At 36.9% G+C, this 19324-nt stretch overlaps 1 protein-coding gene across 3 annotated transcripts in view; it reads right to left on the reverse strand.

Moving 5' to 3' along the window:
• The window catches only part of SHOC1 (shortage in chiasmata 1), an 81310-nt gene extending 68814 nt beyond the window's left edge, over nucleotides 1-12496 (reverse strand). The window contains exons 1-4 of one of the 3 annotated variants that reach the window (XM_072842345.1): nucleotides 11889-12496; nucleotides 8120-8200; nucleotides 5485-5608; nucleotides 99-186 (exon numbers count right to left, since the gene is read on the reverse strand). In XM_072842345.1, coding sequence (XP_072698446.1) covers nucleotides 99-186; nucleotides 5485-5608; nucleotides 8120-8164 — 257 coding nt within the window. In that variant the 5' untranslated portion in view covers nucleotides 8165-8200; nucleotides 11889-12496. Of the gene's footprint in view, nucleotides 1-98; nucleotides 187-5484; nucleotides 5609-8119; nucleotides 8201-11888 lie in introns of those variants that run through there. The other 2 variants (XM_072842344.1, XM_072842346.1) reach the window with 2 other exon arrangements.
• Nucleotides 12497-19324: the final 6828 nt, after the last annotated feature.

Below are 19324 nucleotides of genomic sequence, written 5' to 3' on the forward strand. Positions count from 1 at the left end.
GAGGATACAAAGGAAAGGATCTTCTCTCTTTAGATGTCTGGAGAACTTACTGTTTCCCTCCTAAATGTAAAGAGGAAATTGAGGTTAAGGACACATACTTCTCTAGAAACTCCTCCACAAAGAGACTTGCTTTCCATTGATCCAAGACTGAGGTATCTGTCATTCCCCACACTGAAACAGCTGAAACTAGAAAGAAGAATGGTAAACATTAGCTTCTAGAATTTTCTTTTGCACTTAATACCAGGAAGCCAAACATGAACCTTTTACATTATCTTTATTTGCTCACAAATGTAACTTTTCCCAAAATTATACCAGATTCCAAATATTTAAATAATCTCTCTCATTATCACAATTCACCCTTGTCAAAACTCCTTAACTATAGTCAGAACAATATTACCTGAACATATCATCCTCATTTTTACAGCCTCTCTTTTGCTTATACAGCACTACCATCTAGATAGTCCTGTTCAACAGCTCATATTATTCCTGATAAAGCTTTTATTATTAACCATTTCATCTTGTTCTGATATATTTTCCTTTAAGGGCCATAATTATCAGGAGCACTCACTCTGGTGCATAATCATACAAAGCACATTTTTAAATTTATCTATAGTTTCTCTCTCAAGTTAGACCTTTGGTTCCTTAAGAGAGAGAGATCATGTCATATATTAACATCAGAAGAAGCAACTGAGTGAAGCTAAGAGTCAAAGGATATGTATTCAACCACCGATGTTACTTCTTACTAGTTTTGTAATCTTGAACAAATCACTTAACATCTGAGTCTGTGTGTCATTGAAAAAAAAATACATTAGTTTAATGGTTATTAGTACAGGTTCTGGAGTCACCCTGACTACATTTTAATACTTGTATTGCTACTTATTAAGTGTTTGATCTTGAGTAAACCTCTTAACCCCTTTGTACCTCAGTTTCCTTATCTACAAATTAGGAATAATACTAATGGCCTTTTTCTAGTATTGCAAAGATTAAATGTGATGAGACATATAAATTGCTTAGAACAGGGCCTTGTATATTAAAAATAAATTTTGGCTCTTAATACTATTATTGTTTTTAAAAAGAGAAAAAGAAATAGGACAAAATGATAAACTCATTTTTCTTTCTGTTTATTTATTTTTCCTTCTGTAGTTTTAGCTAAGAGTTTGATGAAAGCTATTCTTTATCTTTTTTCCAATCTAATTAAGATTCATTCCATTTTTACAATATTCATTGTAAAATGAAGATATTCGTCCCTCATGTCCGTCCTTCCTTCCTTCCTCTCTCTCTCTTACAGTTTAGTTTCCATAGCCAGTCCCATAATCATGCCCTTACAAAGATACTTGATTCCCTTGCCTCTCTTTCCCTTGCACTAACTTAGGAAAACTCCGACTCTCTACTTGTGTACATACACTAGAACAGCTGAAAATTATGGGGAGAAAGATCATCCAGTCATGCTGAATGAACCAATTTCATATTATGACCATAAATTTCAAATGGGCACCAAACATTGATAGATGATAATAGTACACCTTCCCAACCAAACTGGCTTTCTCCTTTTTTTTTCTCCAAAGATTTTATTTACTTACGTTGAGGAAGAGAGAAAGAGTACACAGGCAGGGGAAGGTGCAGAGGGAGAAGCAGACTCTGTGCTGAGTGTAGGGCTCCATCCCAGTACCCTGAAATCATGACCTGAGCTGAAATCAAGAGTCTGATGTTTGACTGAGCCACCCAGGTGCCCCCTGGCTTTCTCATTCTTTAAGACAATGATATAACACTTTCACCTCTCAAATTTTCAATACTCCTCCCCCTACCCATTCTCAGTCCAGGGCCTTGACTTCACATAGAAAATTGATACAGAGAGTTACCTCATCTTCTACCATCAATTTTACCATTTCACTGGCCTAATTACCTACAAACCCTGCCTTCCTATCTATTGTAATGGAAAAAATATTCTGGCTTTTGTTTATACCAAGGCCTCCAGTTGTGCTCTTGATACTATCTCCTTTTACTGTTATCCTTTTTCTTTCCTACATCATCGTTTTCTCTCTTTATATCAAGATGATTTCCACTGGCAAACATTTTATACTCTCTTTCCTTATCACACATTTTTTTAAATCACACATCTGAAAAAAGAAAACTTTTATTGCATTTCTCTCTTCAGCTAGTACCTCATTTTCTATTTTCATAGCAAAATCTCTCAAAAGAGTTGTCTATATTCACCATCTCACACCTGACATCTCATTTTTTTTAGCTCAACAGATTCCAATTAGGCCTCCATACCAAATATTCCAGTGAAACGTCTCCTACCAAGGTCATTAATGACCTACATTTAGTCAAGCTAATTAATGGTCAACTCACTATTCTCATCTTACTTGATATTTTAACAGGGACTAATGCTTTTGACCATTTTTTCTTTGCAACACTTTTTTCTTTAGAATTCTACAATACTACACTCATCTGTTTTTTCTGTCTCACTTGTCTTCTTATCTGGAGTGTTCTAGGGCTCTGTCCTAGGCTCTCTGCCCTATACATACTCATGCTCTTAGTGACTTCATCCACTTCCATAAGTTTATGTGCAATCTATATATGATTACTCCAATTTGAAACTCCAGTTGTGCTCAAGATTTATATAGTAAATTGCCTCCTTGATGTCTTCATTCAGATGCCTAAATAAGCATTTTGACTTGGCCAAAGCAGAGCTATTGACTCTAGCCACAAATTGGCTTTCCATGAGTCTTTCCTTACCTTAGAAAATAGGACTGAGGGCAGCCCGGGTGGCTCAGTGGTTTAGCGCCGCCTTGGGCCCAGGGTGTGATCCTGGAGACCTGGGATCAAGTCCCACGTGGGGCTCCCTGCATGGAGCCTGCTTCTCCCTCTGCCTGTGTCTCTGCCCCTCTCTCTCTCCCTCTGTCTCTCATGAATAAATAAATAAAATCTTTAAAAAAAAATAAAGAAAGAAAATAGCACTGCCATCCACCCAGTTGCTCAGGTCCAAAACCTAGAAGAAATTCTTTATTGTTCTATTTTTTAACTCTCTCACTGTTGGCTGGACCTCTAAAATAATCGCAATTCAACCACTCCTTACGCCTCCATTAATATAAACCTAATTCAAGCTACTATCATCTTTTATGTAAAGTGTAGATTCACTTAGCAATCTAGATTCTGAATCAATACATAGCTTTCTGATTGATTTTACCATCTCTACTCTTGTCTCCCAATTCCACCCCTTCTATACTCCCAGACAACCGGAATGATTTTTCCAAAGCATATATCAGGTTATGTCACTCCCCCTCTAAAAACTGTCCAATGATTTGTCACATTAGCTATAATATAGACAAACAAACTCCATATTATGGCATTCAGTACCTCATATCTTTCAGAAGCTGCCTACCTCTTAGATATCCTGTTTTCATTAATCTGTCTGATGGCCTAATTTTCTGGTCTTTACACTCATCAAGTTTATTCCTGAGTCAGAAACTTTGCATTTGCTTAAAAGGCTTTACCCCCATATTGTTTTATGGTTGTTGCCTTCTCCTCATTCAGATCTTAACTTAAATGTCCACCTCCTTCCCTAAGCATCTTAGGAATCAGTGCTCCTTACTAAATTTCGTATCACAACCCTACTGTCTTTTCTACACATTTATTAATACCAGACATTAACTTCTATATTTAATGGTTTTATTGCTATATCCTTCTTTCAATCTGAAAACCCACTGAGGGAAGGAACTACTTCTGTCTTTTTAGTAACTGTCCTTAGCACCTATAACATGCCTGGTACAAAATACGTGCTAAATAAATGTTGCTAACTAACTTGACTCCTCTACGGAAGCTACTTCTTTCTTAAATCCAGCATAAGAGCAAAACATATATTTTGTACATACGCATTTAAAAATAGTTTTATGTGCAGTGTATCATAACATTTTAAAGTAGCTCTCCTACAGTTGAGTAAGATCCTATAATACCATAAATGTTTACAATGCTAGAATATTTTAAGACTTCATCATCTACATATATTTTATTTGTTCTATTCATATCTAGTATAAAAGCTTCTCAATTCCCTACTTTGTCACCTACATTCTGTCATAAAAATATTAATTTGTAACCTTCTTAGAGTTCTGATATGAATAAACACAACACAATTTATTAAGAAAAAAATCACACTTTCTTAATAATTTACTGTGCTAAACTCTGACATCACTTTAAACAAATTTTTTTAACTTATTCATAGAGACACAGAGAGAGAGAGAGAGAGAGAGAGAGAGAGGCAGGCAGAGACACAGGCAGAGGGAGAAGCAGGCTCCATGCAGGGAGCCCGACATGGGACTCGATCCCGGGTCTCCAGGATCACGCCCTGGACCGAAGGCAGCACTAAACCGCTGAGCCACCCAGGCTACTCTGACATCACTTTTAAAAAGCTTCTGCACAGCAAAAGAAACAGTCAACAAAACTAAAAGACAACCTACAGAATGGGAGAAGATATTTGCAAATGACATATCAGATAAAGGGCTAGTATCCAAGATCTATAAAGAACTTATTAAACTCAACAGCAAAGAAACAAACAATCCAATCATGAAATGGGCAAAAGACATGAACAGAAATTTCACCAAAGAAGACACAGACATGGCCAACAAGCACATGAGAAAATGCTCTGCGTCACTGGCCATCAGGGAAATACAAATCAAAACCACAATGAGAAGCCACCTCGCACCAGTGAGAATGGGGAAAATAAACAAGACAGGAAACAACAAATGTTGGAGAGGATGTGGAGAAAGGGGAACCCTCTTGCACTGTTGGTGGGAATGTAAACTGGTGCAGCCACTCTGGAAAACTGTGTGGAGGTTCCTCAAAGAGTTAAAAATAGAGCTACCCTATGACCCAGCAATTGCACTGCTGGGGATTTACCCCAAAGATACACATGCAGTGAAATGCCGGGACACCTGTACCCCAATGTTTATAGCAGCAATGTCCACAATAGCCAAACTGTGGAAGGAGCCTCGGTGTCCATCGAAACATGGATGGATAAAGAAGATGTGGTCTATGTATACAATGGAGTATCACTCAGCCATTAGAGACGACAAATACCCACCATTTGCTTCAACATGGATGGAACTGGAGGGTATTATGCTGAGTGAAGTAAGTCAGTCGGAGAAGGACAAACATTATATGGTCTCTCTCATATGGGGAATATAAAAAATAGTAAAAGAGATTAAAGGGGAAAGGAGAGAAAATGAGTGGGAAATATCAGAGAGGGGACAGAATATGAGAGACACCTAACTCTGGGAAACGAACAAGTGGTGGTGGAAGGGGTGATGGGTGGGGAGACAGGGTGACTGGGTGATGGGCACAGAGGGGGACGCTTGATGGGATGGGCACTGGGTGTTGTACTATATGTTGGCAAACTGAACTCCAATAAAAAAGTATACAAAAAAATAAAAATATTTGAAAAATTAAATTAAATACATTTTTTGAGAAATAAAAAATAAAACTTACCTCTCATCCATGGCCTCCTAAACTTGTCATCAATAACTTCTCCATAATAATTTCCGTCTTGATATAAACATGAAGGGATTCGAAGCAGTAAGGCATCTCTGTGAAACTTCTTTCTAACTACAGTCTGTGTAAGAAAGTAAGATTATAAAGTCTTTTAATATATTCATCAGCTTTAACTATCAATATTCAGAATATTAAAATTCTGTTCTTTTAAATTTATATTATTTGTATCTGAAGGTAATACCTGCTTATTACAAAATATAAAATAACACAGAATATGTAACTGAGAAAGTCAAGGTCCCTAGTAATATCGGTAATAGTTTGGCATATTTTCCACCGGCTTTTTTTTCTAGGCTAGGCTAAAGTGTGTGTGTGTGTGTGTGTGTGTGTGTGCGTTTGACGAAAGTGAGATCACACCATTTATATAGTATGCCATTTAGCAATATGCTTTTTTTCACTTAACAGTATAATACAGCTATCTTAATTTTGTTTTCTATGTCTTTGCATTATTAAACTTGTGACAACCAGCAAATCATTTTCTAACTTAAAAAAAATCAACAAATAGAACTATTTCTTCAAGCTCATCATCTATGGTGTGCCTCTGAAAAATGCCCTGCTATTCTTCTCAGATTATCAAAACCTTATTTATCAAGAAAAAAAATCCTATTTAATCTTTCAAGGTCCATCTTAAGCAATATCTCCTCTATGAAGCTTTTCCTCAGTGACTCTCAACTTCCCATAAAATTCGTTATTCTATATATTTTGACAAATGATAGTTTCTTGGGAAGCTAGTTTATGTTTGCTGAAGGTGATATACATATTAAATAAGAGGTCTTAACTATCCAAGAATAAATTGTACAAAGAAAGAAAAGTTAAAGTAATTTATATAAAATGAGGACCAAAGATTCATAGCAAAAAGAGAAAAAAAGTTTGATTAATACTTTATCTAGGGCAGCCCTGGTGGCGCAGCGGTTTGGCGCCTCCTGCAGTCCAGGGCGTGATCCTGGAGACCAGGGATCGAGTCCTGCATCGGGCTCCCTGCGTGGTGCCTGCTTCTCCCTCTACCTGTGTCTCTGCCTCTCTCTCTCTAGCTGTGTCTCTATGAATAAATAAATAAAATCTTTTTTAAGAAAATACTTTATCTAAAAAAATGAAGTAGTTATAAGAATTAAGTTTTATATCTAACAAAATTTTGTTTATAATTGGCTTGTAACCATACTGTTTTTTTTCATACTGTTTTTTAATCAAAATTTTCCTACAAACTGTATTATATAATGATATGCATGATAAGAGTTATTACTTCACCTTTGATTATAAAGAAGATATTTTATTTTATTTATTTAATTTAATATTTTATTTATTTATTCATGAGAGACACAGAGAGAGAGGCAGAGACACAGGCAGAGGGAGAAGCAGGCTCCATGCAGGAAGCCCGACGTGGGACTTGATCCCGGGTCTCCAGGATCACGCCCTGAGCCAAAGGCAGATGCTCAACCACTGAGCCACCCAGGGAAGATATTTTAAAAATCTATTTAACCGAAATATTCCCAAGGCATTTATAACTCCTTTAATATTCAAACCATTCTCTTCCTCTTACCTGTAATTAATCTAATATTGCAAGGTCTTCATTTGACAATAGCTTTACCTGTTATTTGAGTGGTTCCTCAACATTTTCATGAACCTTACAAAATTCTACAACTTTTACAAGATTTGCCATCAACTAGTATCACATTTGTACTATATCATGGGGTGTGATCTATGAACAAGAAACTAAGATACCATGGACAAGGATAAAAGTTTAAGGATGTTTGAATTTTGAAGTGGCCAATATATTCATAAGTATATTTGTTTAACAATGACATCTGATTCCCTACCATGTATATGTTATAATAACACATTTACCTCCCACAGTTGGGAAGAAATAATAAAACCTGAAGATATATAAATGTCTTTCTTATTTTCTATAAAATGTAACAGAGTTTTAGTTACATTGGAGAAACTTTTCTTCCCAGTAATGAGGTCAAGATTATAAAGAAAATCAAAATTTAACCTGTCAATTAAGATCATAAGAACAATGAATTGTTGTATGACGATTACCCCAATTAGTTTCGTAACAATGTACTGGAGTCTCAACTTTGTATAAGCTGTTTAAGTTCTCTAGACAGGAGTTTCCTAACCTGTAAAACTGTAAGACTTGTGTAACAACGGCATCTTACTCTTGCAGTAGTTATGATGATCAAGTGACACAATCCATCAAAAGAGTAATCAATGTATCTCACTCATAGTAAGTGGTCAATATATGCTGTTACTGTTATTTCCTCATGAAGATCCCTCCCTCCCCACACTTTTCAAGGAGGATCACTCAAGAATGTTCATAAAAGCAGCCCAAATATGCCAAGAATTTCCTTTTTTTCCGCTGACAACTTCAAATGCATGTTGCATTATCAATAATTTCCTTCTAAAAATGGCATTTTTAAGGTATAGCAGAAGTGGGAAGAAAGTTTAAATAAATGTCAAAGTAATTAATTAAACTAAGGATTAATCTAAGAACTACTGCAATTATCATAATCTTATAGTGAATGCAGATATTTTCATATCATAATTCTTAGTAGTTAGCGATCCAGTAACACTCTACCTCATATAAATAGTCTATTGCACAATATTTGAATGCTGAAAACATGTCTTCTTTCTTTGAAAGCGGTACAAATTTCAGTATCTGGAAATATAAAAAATAAAATTAAATGTTGGCAAAATAGCAAAGCAAGGAGTAGAAAACCATTCTTAATCACAAAACTTTGGTTCATTTATTTTTAAAAAGGCACTAAATGATAAAAAAGTTAACTTTAAAAAATAACATTAGTTACTATGATTTAAATCTAATATGAAAATAATGTATGTTGATATAAAATTGCTAATCTATTTTTGATATATGTTCATATATTGTTTAATCCATTTAACTTCTGGTTGGTGGATTGAAATATATACATACTGTGATCATTTTGTTGCAAAAGAGACAGGAATTTGCAAGACTGATACAGTGGTTTTCTCAGGACAACCATATTTCTTAAGGGGTCTTTAAATAGCATGACCATAGATAAAACTGTGCTGAAGCAGGAGAGAAGAATTTGGGAAATTCTAGTCTTTTACTTAAAAAATAAAAAGCCCAGGGGATCCCTGGGTGGCGCAGCGGTTTGGCGCCTGCCTTTGGCCGAGGGCGCGATCCTGGAGCCCTGGGATCGAGTCCCACGTTGGGCTCCCGGTGCATGGAGCCTGCTTCTCCCTCTGCCTGTCTCTCTGCCTCTCTCTCTCTCTCTCTGTGTGACTATCATAAATTAAAAAAAAAAAAAAAAAAAAAAAAAAAAAGCCCAGGAGTGGCTAAGTAGGAAGAACATGTGATTCTTGATTTTGGGGTCATGAGTTCAAATGCCATGTTGGGAGTAGAGATTACTAAAAAATAAAATAATAAAAACTTTAAAAAAGTAATATTAAAAATAATTCAGTAATATTAAAAAAAGAAAAAAGGCTGAAGTTAGAATTCCCTAATACTTAGCTCAGAAAGCCACGACATATTATTCTTAGATAAATGGGTAACTATTGTAAATAAACAATTTTTTTAATTTAGCAATAAGTAAAATTTAAAATGCTGAAAGAGTCCAAGATGGTTCTCATTTATGTGAGAACTGGAGCAATTACAGCTTATAAGAGTCACTGTAGGACAGAGTCCAGTGTATCAGATAGTTCTTAGTATTCTGATCAGTTATTTAAAATGTTTTGGGGGATTCAGAAGTAAACCAGAAGTCTTCACATAGTAGTTTGTCAGTAAGTTCTTAGCGAGTGAAACAAACATTTTAATCCAAATGTTTTGCCTTAGTTCCATTATTATTTTATTATTTAAAAAAAATTTTTTAAAAGATTTTATTTATTTATTCATGAGAGACACAGAGAGAGGCAGAGACGCATGCAGAGGGAGAAGCAGGCTTTTTGGAAGGAGCCTGATGTGGGACTCGATCCCAGGACCCGGGATCATGCCCTGAGCCAAAGGCAGATGCTCAATCGCTGAGCCACCCAGGGGTCCCTCTTGATTTTAAATTTGTTCGAAGTTTACTTGTTCCCTTGTCTATGGTGAAGGTACTGCACCAGAAGACCTTAAGAGCTCATCTACATTAATTAGCTATGAATCTATTCCTATTTTCAGTCATCATCGACTGAACATTCTTAACTACTCAACTACTGTCTTAAAATACTAAGAGCAAAATGGTTATGGAATACGGTTACTTTATTTGATTAATGAATCAGAAGACATTTTGGATATTACATAAGTTTCCAATGAAAAACCCAATAAGCTATCTGAATTATTTTTAATATTACTAGGTTCTGTGGTATCAACAGATGTGGGGAATACACCAACATAGTGTTGGTGACCTCGTTCAATCTTAATTAAAGATTAACATAGCATTTTCTTACTGGTGATTACTTCTCTGGAAATATTTTATTTTTTTACATCTTTTTTTTAAGATTGCATTTATTTATCCATGAGAGACACACAGATAGAGAGGCAGAGACAGAGGCAGAGGGAGAAGCAGGCTCCAGGCAGGGAGCCCAACGTGGGACTTGATCCCAAGACCCCGGGATCACGCCTTGGGCTGAAGGCAGATGTCCAACCGCTGAGCCACCCAGGGATCCCACTGGAAATATTTCCTAATCACTGTACCTCCATACCTTCTCCATACGGTGTATCAATAATCTTTGAGGAAAAAAAAAATCTTTGAGGTAAATATTAATTTAGAATTTCCATTTTTTGATACTGTGCTCTCCTAAAACATCATCTGATTGTGCCTCATTCTAAAAGTCATTTCAAAAAGTTTAAAACAACTCTATTTAATCCATTCGGTTATTGTCAGCAGTGTTTATCTTAAATTTTCCTTTCTTGGGAAGCCTAATATTTCCATTCACTTCAGATTTGTCACTCTCATCAACTACTTTGAACAATAATTACTGTTGTGTTGAAGTTAATCATTTAAATTCATGCTGAACCTATAATAGTAAAATAAGATATTATACATCATATATATTCATAGAATTCCTTTCACCTATCAGGTTTACTTCATTGATTACAGGTATTTGAACCATCTTATAATAGTGGATGGACAGGAAGAGAGATAAGTCAGCCTTATTTCTAAAATCAAAGGGAGTGGACAAGCAAAATCATGGCTAAAGAGAAAAGTCTTTTAAAAATAATCAACTTAAAAAAAAAAAGAAAATAAATAAATAAAAAAAATAAATAAAAATAATCAACTTTTGAATTGCAGCAATTCCTGAAATATTTTTCCTTATCTGTTTCTAGAGATTTTGTTTCTCCTGTGCTACCTCCTGATCAGGGTCAAAATGGAAATGCATATAAATAATTAGGTTAGAGGGCAGCCCGGGTGGCTCAGTGGTTGAGCGTCTGCCTTTGGCCCAGGGTGTGACCCCGGGGTCCCGGGATCGAGTCCCACGTCGGGCTCCCCTCAGGGAGCCTGCTTCTGCCTGTGTCTCTGTCCCTCTCTGTGTGTCTCTCATGAATGAATAAATAAAATCTTAACAAGAAAGAAAGAAAGAAAGAAAGAAAGAAAGAAAGAAAGAAAGAAAGAAAGAAAGAAAGAAAGAAAGAAAGAGAAAGAAAGAAACAAACTTGGGAGGTAACTTCTAGAAGAAACCACTAAAATAATTCAAAGTAGTTGCCCCTTGGGAGTAGCCCTTTTGAGTGAAGTAGGGGACTGCCTCTCTCTCTGTGTGTCTCTCATGAATAAATAAATAAAGTCTTTTAAAAATAAAATTTTTTTAAAAAAATAATTAGGTTAGGCCCTTATGCAGAAGGCCAGAGAAGTTAAGGTACAGATTTTTTTTCCACCCAGTTTTACTGACACATAATTGAGATAAAAACTTTTACATATTTAAAGCGTACGTATCTATAATGGAACATTATTTCCAAGATTATTTAAGACACATAGGAGTGAATGAATTTTGGGGGCTGGCTTCCCTAAGGAGATTTCTCCCCTTCCTTACTCCTTTGCCTAAAAACCACACTTGAGCCATGTAAACACCGCAGAGGAGGCAAGGCTCACACATTTCCTCACATCGTTTGGTCCATACAACTCGGTGTTAGTGGGTTGAGACCCCCGGGCCATTCTGCGCCCCGCACTCTCCCTATTCCCGCCTCATCAGGTTACGGGGACCCGGGCGCTGGGGTCTCAGCCCCACAGAGCCACATAAGCCGCCCTCACAAATCTGTTTTCCAGAAATTCTGGAGCTGCCATCCTCTACCCCAGCCTGAGCTCTTCTTCGCGTCTGCTCATAGAACACCCCCCTCCCCTCATCCCCTCAGCCCCTCAGGGCGGCTCCCCGGGGATCAAATCACCACCTACCCTTCGGCGCCTGAGAAAATTCCCGCCTACTGCTCACGTGATCTCCGGCGCAGGGGGGGGCGGGCTCAGCGCTCCCATTGGCCACGCAGGCCAGGCCCCGCCCCTCGAGCTCCCGGCATTCCCGCCTGCGGTGGCTCAGCGCCGGGGGTGTTCGGCGTCCTCGTGTGGCCGACGCACGAAGCCTCGGTGGCCCCGAGGGGACAGTGACAGTGGGGACGGTGGCGGGAAGCCAGAAGGAACCGGTATGAAAGGCTGGGCCGGCGGGGCAAGGGGGCCTGGGCTTCTAATGTTGGTTATTAGCTTAATCCTGGCCGAACCGGACGGGGCCAGCGGGGAAGCAGGGGCGGAAGCGTTCCGGGAGGCAAACGGGGGAACCCGCCCCCAGGTTGCAGGGACTCGGAGAAGCGAGAGGGAGGGGGAGGCCGGATTCAGGTGTTGGTCTTGCCGCCGGAAGGGCGTTAGAGGAGGGCGGCAAGATAGCTGGAGTTGGGACATGCGTACTGTACACTTTGACCGATGGCCGCCCCTTCGCAAACACGCTCGTGTGAGAATCCGGAAGAAGGGTTGTCTCTTGTGTTTCTTCACTGCCGCCTTCCTTTCCGTGACGTAACTCGGCATCGAATTTCTTCCCACGATCTTGCAAGAAGTAACATGCATTTATTTATTTTACCAGCATATGGGTGTCTTTCCAGTTAATTATTAACAAAATACTAATTATGAAACATCAGCGGAGGCTCAGCGGTTTAGCGCCTGCCTGTGGCCCAGGGTGTGATCCTGGAGACCTGGGATCGAGTCCCGTGTCAGGCTCCCTGCATGGAGCCTGCTTCTCCCTCTGCATGTGTGTATGTGTGTGTCTCTCTCTCTGTGTCTCTCATAAATTAATTAATTAATTAATTAATTAATTCTTAAAAAAAAAGATAGAAAGAAACATCAGTGGATGAGCCATAGTATTCTCCCAAGTTACTGACTTCATTCTATTTTTTTTTTTTCTGACTTCATTCTATTTTGTACAGGTTTGTGCAGTTGGCTGCATTTAATGTTTGGTAGTAATCAATAGGATGATGTTCGTCTGGCCTTGAGGTACCTGACTGCGTGTTCTTGGATTAAAACTAATTCGAAATTAAATGATTTTGTAAAAATTAACAGAAGTTAACACATTTAGACTCCCTGTAACCAGTAAAACCATTCCTAAAATGAACGCAGGAAACGTAATCTCTATTACTAAGCTTATTCCCAGATAACCAGTGTTAACAATCTGGGGTGTGTCTTTGTAAAATTTAATTTAATTTTTAAAATTTAGGATCAATTAATTAACATATTGTGGTGTTAGTTTCAGAGGTAGAGCTTAGTGATTCTTCAGTTGCATGTAATACCCGGTGTTCATTACATTAAGTGCCCTCCTTGATGCCCATCATCCAGTTACCCCGTCCCCCACCCAAGGGTATTGTCTTTTCATACCTCCTTATATGTTCATACAAATTTATATGGACATGCACATACAAAAGGGTTTGGCCAGTTACATAAAAATGAGTGATTTATTTTCTACAGTAAACAATACATCATGAACAACCTTCCAGATAAACATATATAGATTTAACTCATTTTTAACAGCCGCATAATATTTCATAGTAAAGATACGCCTTAACTTACTCAAAAAATTCTGCTACTGATAGATTTAATAGATTGTTTTCAGGTTTTTTTTTTTTTTACTTTGACAAATAATATGGCACCAAGAATTCTCATAGAGTTTTGAATATTATTGCTGTTATTCCTATGGTATAAATGTGTTGCTTTGCTGCCTTAAATAGTAAGAGCTTTTCAAATTTAATAGCGCCAATTTACCTTCCAAAAATTTATAGCAAGTTATGTTAAAAATGCCTGAGAGATCATTTTCCAGAATACTCGACAGAAATGAATGTTTTGCTCTTTAAAAATGTTTGCTAGTCTGACAAGAAAAATGCTCTCATTATTGTTTTCAATTGCATTTTTCTGATTACTGCTGAGATTAAACACTTTTTAGATGTTCATAAGCCCTTTGGATTTCTTCTTCTGTGAATCCTATTAATTGCCTAATTTGTGTGTGTGTGTGTGTACAAGATCAGGGGATTTTTCCATTCATTAGGTTGTCTTGTGGAGATCTTGTGTATAGGTACGTTAGTTAATATCAGATTTGACTATTTAAATAACAGAAAATTTCCAAGCATATAAAGTTTATTTCTCTGTCACACAAATGAGGTACAGAACCAAAAGGCTCAGGTCTGATATGGCAGCTGTGCCCAACAAAATCCTCAGGGACTTAACTATCCAGTTCATTGCTCTCATATTCGTGTATTGTGGCCCTCTGTCTCATGGTCCTCCGTCTCATGGTCTCAGTATTTATGTTTCAGGCAGTAAGATAGAGCAAGGAATGAAAAAGAGGAGAGGTCAAGGGCACAATGCTTCTTTATATATCTGAAATTAAAATTATGAAATATAATGTTCATATAGAAAAATGCGTAAGACAATTTATAGCTTAAAAAATGACTTTAAAGAAACATCCAGGCAACCTCCACTCAAGTAAAGAAAGCAGCATTGCAAGAATTTCAGAAGCTGTGTTCCCTTTTCTAATCACAACTCTCCCTTGAGGAATTCTCCCCCTAGACCTAGAGATTACTATAATCCTGACTTTATGGTAATCACTGCTTTACTTTTCTTTAGTTTCACCCAAGTATGCATTTCTAAATGACACAGTTTTGCTTATTTTTAAATGTTGCTGTTTGTGTTAGTTTGGTTTTTGTTTCTATTCAGTGGATGCCAGTTGTATGTATGTTAATTTCATTGCTGAATATACCATCATATAAATATATCTCAATTGATTTATCCATTTTATTGTTGATGGACCTTTGGATTATTCCAAATGATAAATAATGCTGCTTTCAATATCCTTGTACATATGTCCTACTTATTCATATACACTTTTCTGCAATATAATTTTAGGAATGAATTTCTAGATTATTGAGTATGCATATCATCACACTTATTCAATAATAGCAAACTGTTTTCCAAAGTGATTATACCAATTTACACTCCTACCAGCAGTTTGAGAGTTCCTGTTGCTTTGTGTCCTTACCAACCATTAGCAGCTTCATTATTAATTAATTTTGAATATCTGGTAAGTATCTAGTTGACTCTCAAGGAAGATTCCCTTAAACTGCCACATGACACTTCTGCTTGCTTATATCTTGTTGGTTATGCCGTTATAACCTGGTCACTCTTAGCTGTAGTAAAGGCTAGAAGATTCATTGTTTATTCAGAATAGTCATGTGCATAGTTACAACTTGGATATTCTGTTATTAAAATAAGAAGGAAAGAACAGATTTTGAGACATATATAATAGTTTCTTCCATGTAAGAATAATAATTTAAAAATAGCTAACTTTTATTCAGCACTTACTATGTGCCAAGCACTATTCTAAACACTTTACAACTACTTATAAACTGGATACTATATTACAGGTAAGAAAACTGGAACATTGAGAACTTAAGTGTCTTGCCCAAGATTAAACAACTAGAAAGTATGGGACAGAATTGTAGACCCAGGTAGTCTGGCTCAGAGTCCATGCTTTTAGGGTGGCCATAGATTCTTTAAAAGGAACATTTACTCTTAGCCATATATTTAACAAAGATTTTCCTCCTGCTTGTCTTTGGAAATTTCTAAAAGTAGCTTTCTTTATACGTCTATAAATTTTAATTCACCATTACTTACATTATTATTATTTTGTATCTAGGTGGAAGTCAGTTTAAACACACTTGAATATAAAGATTTTATTTATTTATTTTAGAGAATGAGAGAGAGAGGGAAAGAGAGCACACACGGGGAGCAGCAGAGGGAGAAAGACAATCCCACGCAGACTCCACACTGAGTGTAGAGCCTGGTGTGAGCCTCCATCTTACAACACAGATCATGAGCAAGCCGAAATCAAGAATCAGACACTTAACTGCCTGAGCTGAGCCACCCAGGTCCCCTTAACACACTTGAATATAAACAAAGCTGAAGAGCCATAAAGGAAACTGGAAAAACCCTCTGCTATCCAGATCAATTCCATACATTTATGGAAATCTCTTCTAATAATAAGCTTCATTATTGTATTTACATGCTGTGCTGTAGAGGACAGAGTAATAATGCTTAATATTTACTGAGAACATACTTTGTGCCAAACACAATATAAGGCATTGAAAATGCAAAAATAATGAAAACAGATCTTAACCTTTGAGAAGCTCATGAATTCTTGTCTGATGTTGTTCTGATTTTTTTTTTCTTTTCTTCAAACAATTCTGTATACTGATGCCAGGATGATATTTCCAAAACAACTAATTGAGAATATCACTCCCCTGCTCAAACTTTGTAATTTATCACATACAGGATAAAATCTGAAATTCTTAGCATGTAGCAATTATTCCACCCCATTTACTTTGGAACCCTGCACCATTAGCCATTCTTTGAACATCTCCCAGATTCTTCGACTTGCAAGTCTTTGTTCCTGCTGTTTTATGTATATCCTGATCACATGTTCAGAACCTGTTTATGCTACAGAGTTCAGTTCAAATGTTTACTCCTCCCACTGATAATCTTAGAATTAGTTGTTACCTGTTTGGCACTCTTACAGCTTTTCTCAGTGTCCCACTTTGGACAGTTTTCATGCTTTATAATTGTTTTATTCATGCCTGCTTCTACCAGATTGCTGTCTTATTAAGAAGGTGGGCTATGCACCATGTCTTAATTATCTTTATATGCTTTGTATACACTAGCACAATGTTTTATCTCTAAACATTTAGAGTAATCTCTCAAATAGATATTTAATTCACTACTTGAAATTTGGCACTAGGTCATTCTGAAATAATCAAATATTTTTTTGCATCTTCTATTAAATGTAGATGTTCAGTGTTTTTGCAGGATCATTAATGTGTATAAAACATTACACACACCAACACACATCAGCCAAAGCGAACATGGCATAAATACGGCTTATAGTCAATTCTAGATGGAGTTGCAGATTAGTCTGAACCAGATTATGCAGAAAATCTGGATATATGGAATGAAATAATATTGCAAAAATGTGTTGCATAAGTAACTTGTGTTGTGGTTGTTAATTTATGGGTGTAGTCACATACTATCTTTTGATCAGTAAGGAATGATTTTACATCAGTAGATTGAGAGCAAACATTTTGGCACAACATAATTAATCTAATTAAACTAGGTAATAACACTAGAAACAAGCTGTGGTAGCATCAGCATGTAAAGAAATTTTCACCAGGATACAAGGAAAACCTAATATTTCATATTCATGTAATTTACCTTTTCTTCAAATACAGAAGCCAAATGTTTCGTAGCCTATTTTTGCAACATTTGTCCCTAAAAACACTATCAGTTTTCTCTTTTCCACATGTTGAACCCCTAAACATTTTTCTGATTATGAGTCATCTCATACCTTAAATGTTTATTGTATCTTATACACACGTTAAAAAAATGTACCTAAGCTAAGCTTCTAGCTAGGATAAAAACATTATCCGTGTTTGGACTTGACTCTGTTCCCCTAAAGAAGCCTTAGGCTGGAACGAACAGCTGTACTTGAGTGTCCATTTCCTTCTGAAAAATGGAAGGGCTAATTACACTTTAATAAAAAATTTCTCTGAGTAACATTCACTCTAAAGCTTCTCATATTTTATGGTCCAGTGAAATTAAGGCATTTCCCAAAAATTACATAGGTGAGATAGGAATATAGGTCTTTCGACTTCCACCTAGTGAGGTGTAATTGTTCACTCATTGGTTTAATCTATCAGTTTTTTAGCAAGGAAGGAGCAGAGGGAGAGAGAATTTTAAGCAGGCTCCACACTCAGCGCAAAGCGCAGCACCCAGGGCTCGATCTCATGACTCAGATCATGACCTAGGCTGAAATCAAGAGTTGGATGCTTAATCAGCTAATCCTGCAGTTGCCCCTATCTATCAATTATTTTTAGCACATATTATGTGCAAGGAACTACACTAGTTGGGGAGAGCATATGATTCTGTCAATGTGGCAGGAGAAATAAGACATTTATATAAAAAACTAGTTGTTCCCTGAGGAAATTGATGTCATAAGAGTTACAGGAGCTTAAAAAGGAAATAATTCTTTATTGTTTTAACAAATAAATTGTAGAGATACAGAATAATTGAATAGATATCTCATTTAGTTATTTCACCAGTTAACCACACCTATGGGAAATCTAGCTGTTTGAATCACAAAAGCATAACAGAACCACTGTGTACCTAATGGAAAATGAACCAACATATAAAATAAATAACTTCCTAAGGTCTAAACTGCAAATTGAAGCTATAGTAAGTTATAACAAATCACAAATATCCATGGTAGCCAATATCATCCTTATACAAGACGGGAAAACAATTTCTTTTTCTCTCCAAAAGAAGTCTTAATGTTGCTTTATAAACAGCAATTCTCACAACTTCATATTTTGAATTTGGACCCAATCTTGTACCTCACAATGTAAACTAATTTAACAAATAACTTTTGAACACCTACTACGTGTTTGGTATGTACAAACATAGTAGGTTAGCAACTTGTATTGTTTCTTACAGGAAAAAAAAAAAAAGAAAGTAGCCAGAAGCAATAATATCTAACACTATTGAACACCTTCCTTCTCTTTTATGTTTTTTTTTTAATTTTTTAAAATTTATTTATGATAGTCACAGAGAGAGAGAGAGAGAGGCAGAGACACAGGCAGAGGGAGAAGCAGGCTCCATGCACTGGAAGCCCGATGTGGAATTCGATCCCGGGTCTCCAGGATCGCGCCCTGGGCCAAAGGCAGGCGCCAAACCGCTGCGCCACCCAGGGATCCCTCCTTCTCTTTTAAATATCTTTTTCTTTAGCTTCTAGCTTTCTGATCTCTCCCACCTGTTCTACACCTAGATTCTCTGTAATTTGGGGGGAAAATAATAAAACCATAAAATCAGGTTTTTTGGTTCTACTACAAATATATGCTCTGCAGCTTCAGCTGGTCCTTCAATGCTAATTATCTCTATATATTTCATATGTATATGAATATACATACGTATATACATATGAAATATATATATATGAATGAGAGAGTCTGTATGTGCCAGCAATGTTCTGAATGTTAGAAATAAGAGTCTCGGGAAGCCCGGGTGGCTCAGCGGTTTAGCACCACCTTCACCACAGGGTGTGATCCTGGAGACCTGGGATCGAGTCCCATGTCTGGCTCCCTGCATGGAGCCTGCTTCTCCCTCTGCCTCTTTCTGCCTCTCTCTCTCTCTCTCTCCCCCCCTGTGTCTCTCATGAATAAATAAGTAAAATCTTTAAAAAAAAAAAGAAATAAGAGTCTCAAGACAATGTCCATATCTTTAGGCCCTTTGTCATATTCCAACATCTTGACTAGTGGTTC

Source organism: Canis lupus, chromosome 10, assembly GCF_048164855.1.
Source record: "Canis lupus baileyi chromosome 10, mCanLup2.hap1, whole genome shotgun sequence".
In the NCBI taxonomy this organism is placed as follows: Eukaryota; Metazoa; Chordata; class Mammalia; order Carnivora; family Canidae; genus Canis; species Canis lupus.